Genomic DNA, 7,081 nt, shown 5'->3' with positions numbered 1-7,081 from the left:
AACAACAACAACAACAACAACAAAAACAACAACAACAACAACAACAACAGCAACAACAACAACAACAACAACAACAACAAGAAAAGACCACTAAGCAAAACAACAACAACAACAACAACAACAACAACAGCAGCAACAACAACAACAACAAAAACAGCAACAGCAACAAAAAGCAGACACAAATGTAAAAGCCAACCACAAATCTGAGTTACCCCTGAGATAGAAGGCGTGAACAAAGATTCCGCAGAGACTACAGATGAGAAGAGACAGTCCGACGGACAGAGCCAGTATCTTCACGTAGTGCTTGCAGTTGTCTTTTTCCTCCTCCTCCCCGGAACTCTCCTCTGGCTCTGAAGTGGGTGTCTCCGTTCCTGTAGGCGTTGGTGGTTGGGCGGTTTTTATTCTAGGGGTTGTCATGGCAACGGCGTCTGAGGGGGTCGTCTTTGGCGGCGCTGGGGCTGGGGCTGGGGCTGGGGCTGATAGTGGTTTTGATTTTGTCGTCGTCGTCGTTGTTGTTGTTGTTGTTGTTGTTGTTGTTGTTGTTGTTGTTGTCGTGTTGTCGTTGTTGTTGTCGCTGCTGTTGTAGATGATGATGATGATGGCGTTATTGTTGTTGTTTTGTGGTGGGTGATGGATGATTGGGGGGTGGGGGTGGATAGGGTTGGGGGCTCTAAAGGTTCTCAAAGTATGCGTTCAATAAAGATAGTGTCACGATTTGAAAACAAAATGACGGACTCACTTTGAAAAACCATATTCTGCCCCCGCGGTTTTATTCCAAAAAAAAATTCTGAAATTATGCAAACTGAGCCTAAAAATGTGAAATTATTCGATTCTGTTAATTTTTAACAAAGAATGATAAAGGGAAATAATCAGAAATTATGCAAAAAAATAATAAAATTTTGCTAAATTATGCGAGGTGCATAAAACCCCGGGGACAGCATATTGACCCAGCTGTAAACCTTTTAAGATCTGTAGAAACAACCCATTTTGATTTTTCATTAGCATTTAATTTTAGAGTTTTCTAAAGGTCCTTCCGGGAGTTTTCTAGAATACAGCTAAGAGGTGTTAAAAAAAACAACAAACTAATATTTATCTGTTAAGACAAATTGGTACAAGTCACTGTGCAAAAGCTGGAGTCTAGAATCTCTGTCTGATAGTTCAGGAAATATTATGAATTTGATAATAAGTTGCGCCACGAATTTTTGTCCGCACCATAGTTCTTGGGCTTACAAACTGACTCGTATTTTAGATACAAGTTCGGGCATTTCGAGAATCAGCTCGGTCCGACGTAGTGTCCTTGGGAAAGTCACTTGACTTAAATGTTCCCGTTTAGCTCGGTCCTGTCAGAGGAGGTCCTGCCTCTTAAATTATCTTACTACAGTTTTGCAGGGACCGTTAAACCTGCAGTGAACGGGTTGTTGGCGGATACTCTGGTGTGCTTCGCTTCTTCTTTTCTATCAAACATCTAATCGTCCTTATCTCTCCGGCTTAATTTCTTTTTTGGAAGTTACCCTCTAGTACCACCAACACTTCTAAACTTCGGCACTCATATGACTTAATAGTGTCACACCGTGGTGTTGGGCTCCACACCTTTCATGCTCTGTTAAAAGCACATTCCTGCTTGGATTTTAAATTCTTCTTCTTCCTCGTTCTCGATGACAGCAGCTAGACAGTCAGTCCGATGTCGCGCACAAACTGTGCAGTTCACTTCAACTCTGAGAGACTGCCATAGAGCTTTCTCTCAAGGGGAGCCACATTCTGCCACGTCTGTGTTCAAAAGGTGGCGTAGCGTGGGCAGTGCTGAAGGATATGGTTGGCATCCTCTTGGTCGTGTCCAAATGAGCAGATCGCTGACTCTCCCATTTTTAATTTGGTGTGCATATGGTGTTTGAGTCTGTTGTGGCCACAACAGAGTCTAAGACTGTGACCTGGTCTGCTCTATTTAGTATGTATTAGGGGTCGTGTCTGTTGTGCTTAGGGAGGGACCTCTTCCATCTGTTTCTTTAAGCAGTTTTTATTAGTGTTTTTGACTCTGAGAGATCCATGCCACCTTCAATCTGGGCCATTTTGGCTCCTTTATTTGGCTAAGTCGTCTGCTTTTTCATTTCCATGAATGCCACAGTGACCTGGTATCCACTGCAGAGTTGTGTTGGCTTCGGAGTTTAGATCACATAGGAGTGAAAGGAGTTGTCGTACTTGGGCTGTTTGTGGCTTTTTGGGAGCTTGTAGCACAGATTTGGCGTCAGTGAGGATGACTGTGTTGGCTTTAGATTTTTGGTGATTCAAGAGAGAATGGTGGCTGTTGTTCCGAGTGCTGATGTTTCTGCTTTGTAATTGGAAGATAGAGATCCTGTGGGGATGGAATGGCTTTCTGTTGTCCCATCTATCCACTCTATGTAGATACCTCCACTGCCGTTTCTGACTGCATCAGTTGCTGATCCATCTGTGTTAAGTCGATTCCACCGGTTGCTTGAGAAGTTTCTGTCCAGGTAGTCGAGCGTCAGTGACTTGTGTATTGGAGGAGGGACTTCAGAATGAGTGCCAAGCTTTTCTAGATTCTCTCGAATTTGAGGGGGGGGGGTGATTGGTCTGAAGGGGTGGATTGACACGAGTCTAGTGGGGTTGGAGATTCTTCAAGAGAGATTTCGAGTCCAGAGCTGGAGTGTCTCGCCATATGGAGGAAGCTTGTTCTTTTAAAGCGTTTTCTCTGGCATTTTGAAGATCTACCCTTCCTTGGATGGGTTGGCATTCTTTTGGCCTTTTCCTGATGAACAGTCACTTTCAGATCGCGTCTGTCGTTCAGAGGTTACAGCCCTGGTAGTGTCTCGATGACATAAATGGGCGTAGATCTCATTGCTCCCGTGATGATCCGCAGATTTTGATTATGGATTCTCGCTACTTTGTGGAAGTTGCTGCCTGATGCTGTTCCCCACGCTGTGATACCATATTCTAGGACTGGGCGGACATATCCAACATAGGCTCCACGTAAGACGGTGTGGTTTGCTCCCCAATCTGACCCTGCCAACTTTCTAAGAAGTGCTGTCCTTCTGTTGCCTTTACTTCTACACCTCTCTGGTTGGGCTTGCCACGTTAGTCTTGGACCAAACGTCACTCCCAAATAGGTGGGGTTTGACTCGTGTTGTAGAGTGTTTCCATCAAGATGCAAGTTTACCTTTCGGGGTTTTGGTGAGAGGCTGAATGTTGTGTACGGGTCTTGTTCTTGTTGATCTTCTGTCCCCACTCTTCTGTCCACTTCATCATGTTAAGTGTGCTTTATCAAACGCCTTCTCGAGGTCGATCCAGACGGCTACAGCGTGTTCTGTCCTTTGGAAGCCATCCTCTACCATCTGAGCAATGTATGTAATCTGGTCTTCGGTTGATCGATGTTTCCTAAACCCAGCTTGGTTATCTGATAGAAGATGGTTTTTCTCTAGGAATCAGCAGAGTCTGTAGTTGAGGATTCTCTCTAGAAGCTTGCACAGACAGCTGGTGAGGCTGATTGGGCGTTAGCTTTCTACACTGTTCTTGGGTTTTCCACCTTTGAGGAGGGGTATCTGTATAGCAGTTTTCCAAGCTTTTGGAAGTTTCCCGTTCTTTCAGCTGCTGTTGAATATTTGGAGGATTTTCTTCTTAGCAGTGTTTCCTATATGCATAAGCATGTCACTACTTATTTTATCTGGGCCTGGGGCTTGTCTTGGTTTGAGCTGGAGTAGGGCTCTATCCAGTTCAGTCATTACGAGTGGTTTGGTCATAACATCATCTTTAGGTTCTTGTGGGGAATCAAAAGCATGTATTATTCTCTGTACTTCTTCTATTCTGTCTGGGGATATTTCTAACTTGCTCACTTCCTTGTACTGCTGAATGAGTAGGTTTGCTGCTTGTTTATCTACTTTGGACTCGCCATCTTTGTCAAGTATTACTGGTGCATCTTACGTTTAATGATCTGACAATCCTCCACAGTTTATTTCCTTGTCTGTGTAAGTTTAGGGAGCTTGTCTTTTCATGCCAACTTTTCCGAACGGCTGAGTTAGTTACCTTCTTAAATTCTGCGGCAGCTTTCTTTAGCTGAATGTTGTTTTCTGTTGTTGGTAGATTTTCAACTGCTTCTCTTGCTGTGGTGACTTTGTCGTCAAACATTCTGAGCTCTTCAGACCAGTTTGGAACATAGTCCTTTCTAGCTCCTCTGGGGATGGACTCTTTTCCCGCTTGCAGTATGGCCTGTGTGAACTCCCTCGTACTTCTGTCGGTGTTTGAGGTTTTGGCATGAATTTTGGTGGTATATACATCTGTAAGAGATCCAAATTTGGTCCAGTCTGCCTTCTTGTAGTTCCATCTGGGCAAGGTGCTAGTTGATACTGTGGGGGGAGTGATTTGGCTGGTGATTTGGGTGGGTTTGTGGTCACTAGTTGCAAGTTGTTCCATGACTTGTATTGTTGATCCTCTGCTGATGTTGTTGCTGGCATGTGACCGGTCTGGGTGAGACGTGGTTTTCCAGGCTCATGAGAAGAAAGTGGGGGGATCGTCTGGTTTGTTGAGCAGGTGTAGCTTGGTGAAAGCTTGCCAGTCTTCTATTTCCTCTTCTTTGGCGTCTAAGTCTCTGTATCCCCAGCTTGGAGAATGACTGTTGAAGTCACCAAGTACTAAGCAGTCTCTGCTGGAATATCCATCACTTGAAGCGTGAGAGCTTTATCAGGAGGTGCATAGCATTTAGACTGCTACAATCCAGTGTGGGAGTTTGATCTCGACTCCTATGATTTCTGACTCATCTGTATCTTGCACCCTGATTTCTTTCGCCGGGATGGAGTTTACGACTAGGGTGAGCACTCCTCCTTTAGGTGCGCAGTTCCCATCCTTTCTAAAGGTTTGGTAGCCTGTGATGTTCAACCTCATTGCTGAAGTAAGGTGTTTCTCTTGCAGACAGACTATGTCAATCCTTTCTCTGATGAGGGTGTCTTTTAGGGCATCTTTCTTGTTGTAAATTCCATGTCGTTGTATTCCACTTATCTCTTCTCCTGGCTCCCCAGGAAGAGACAGAGGTACCACCAGTAGCTTGGGGTGGGCCCCTTCGAGGCAGAGGGCCCAGCACTTCATCCGCCTGACGGGATTTCACAGATGAAACGCCACATCGAAAATCTTGTTTGGATCCTGTCATCATAATGAGACTTGCGTGAGGCGGTTTGGACTAGCCCAGCTATCGGCACCTTTCGCTCCACCTCTCCGTCTTCTGCCTGCTTTTCTGTCTGGGAGTGCTCCCATATCCTATAACTTTCCTGAGTTTGCCTTCTAGACAGCAGGGTTTTTTTTATCAGAGTTTTCCTTCTCCTAGATGAACTGCCATCCCTGGCTAACGAGTTCCATCTACCCGTATGTTGTTCGCGCCCCAGTCTTGCTGGCGAGTCTTTCACCGGGCACTTAGGGTATTTTACATTGAGTAGAAGAATGGGATCCCACACCACAGTCTTCACCCCGCCCTCCATCCTCACCGCCATTTGGTCTGCGACTGCTTATTTAGATATTCGCAGCTAACCTCTATATCTAGAGGCCGTTCCACTATCCGCCACCTGTGGACGCACTGGATTGGGGTTGATCGCCCCGGGGCCCAGGGATTTTAAATATATCGATGAGCAAAAAAATGTAAATTAGCAGTTCCGGAGGACACTGTAGCTTTGGGAGTCCCCAAACTTTGGTGGCCATTTTCTCGTTTATGTTACGCCGACAACCGACCCCCCCCCCTCCTCCTCACCCCAACTTCCCCTCAGTCGCCAATATCTTGACTTCTTTGGAAGATAGATAGGTGATTGTTTGAACACAAGCAAGACAAACGAACAAGCTTTTAGATACTCCATATGCCTAAAATATTGACGAGCGTCCGATTCTACCGCCTGGTGACACAGTGTTGCAAGTGCTGTTAGACACTGATACGGGGTGTCCATTGGGGGATCGGGGCGGGCGGGGGTGGGTTGCTAGTCAGAATGAGGGCGCAAAGCGGATATCGTGGCACAAGCCGATCGCGCTCGACTCTTCGCCTCCAAACCAAACATGTCTGTTTACAGGTGACGAGTCAGGTGATCATCCCTACCCGACCCGACCCGATCCCGTCCGCAATGGGCACCCCTTTTTACTAAAAACTTAACCCACCGTACATGATTTCAGTTTGTCGACTTACCAGGAGTTGAAGCAGCCGCAGACATCGGGGGCGTGGTGCCTGAGGCTGTCGTTGTTGGCTTGGGCCCTCCGGGAAGGACCTTGACTTTGACGGTGCGCATTGCCAGATCAGCTCGTCTGACCGTGGAGACTAGCAGCATCTGCGGACGAAAGGGGAGACATCAGGTGTCCACGACGAGGCAAATCAGGCGCTCGTCATTTTTTTGGGCAGGGTGAGTTTTTGAAGCTTGTTCATTAATTGTCTCGCTTTCGAAAAAAAACAAATCTCATCCATTTTGAAAAGAAGAGGAGATTTCTGTGATTGAAGGAGGTGGGGGTCGCCTGGTTTCAGAGGTAAAATTATCGAGAAAAAATGTCCGCAAATGTTTGGTGACTTCTATAGCAGGCGGTACACACTATCAATCAGATTCATCGAAACGAGTCGGGGTCAGCGAGATTTTCCTTCGTGAAGGTGCCAAAGCCACCATTTTGGCACAGTACGCCCGCCTTCGACTGAATTCGACTGTGACCCTCAAAATCAAACACATTTATTTTCAAGGTCGGTGTCAAATCGGTCCGGCTTTGTTAAATGAATTCACTTAGCAGTGTGCACTGCCTATTAATCCTTTAAGTGCGAATCTACTTACTCCTTCCTTCCACTTTTCCCCCTCCCTCGCCTGTAAGCCAAAAGAGCCTTGCATCTGAAAGAAAAAAGTAGTATTGTGCATCTGCCATCCCGTGTCCACAGTTAGGTCATTTAGGCGGCAGGCGCGGGCCCTACCTGTGTGCCTGTCAGGGTCAACCCACGCTGAGAGGGATGCAACGTTTAAGAAGGAAGACCAAGATAAGGGGCTCTCGTAGTCTAGAGGTTAAGGGGCTGTTCAAGTATAATCTAACACCTTTTTGGGGACTTTTCGACCCTTACAAATTTTTACAT

General features: G+C 46.1%; 1 protein-coding gene across 1 annotated transcript in view; it reads right to left on the bottom strand.

Annotated features, from left to right (window-relative positions):
• Positions 1 to 212: 212 nt before the first annotated feature.
• The window catches only part of LOC101857688, a gene marked incomplete at its 3' end in the record, with an annotated part of 37,576 nt that continues 30,707 nt past the window's right edge, over positions 213 to 7,081 (bottom strand). The window contains 2 exon segments of the mRNA XM_035968738.1: positions 213 to 371; positions 6,167 to 6,305. Coding sequence (XP_035824631.1) covers positions 213 to 371; positions 6,167 to 6,305 — 298 coding nt within the window.

The sequence above is a fragment of the Aplysia californica genome, unplaced genomic scaffold, assembly GCF_000002075.1.
Source record: "Aplysia californica isolate F4 #8 unplaced genomic scaffold, AplCal3.0 scaffold00005, whole genome shotgun sequence".
NCBI classification, from domain to species: domain Eukaryota; kingdom Metazoa; phylum Mollusca; class Gastropoda; order Aplysiida; family Aplysiidae; genus Aplysia; species Aplysia californica.
The sequence above is the reverse complement of the archived record's forward strand: the minus strand, read 5'-3'. Positions and strand labels throughout refer to the sequence as shown.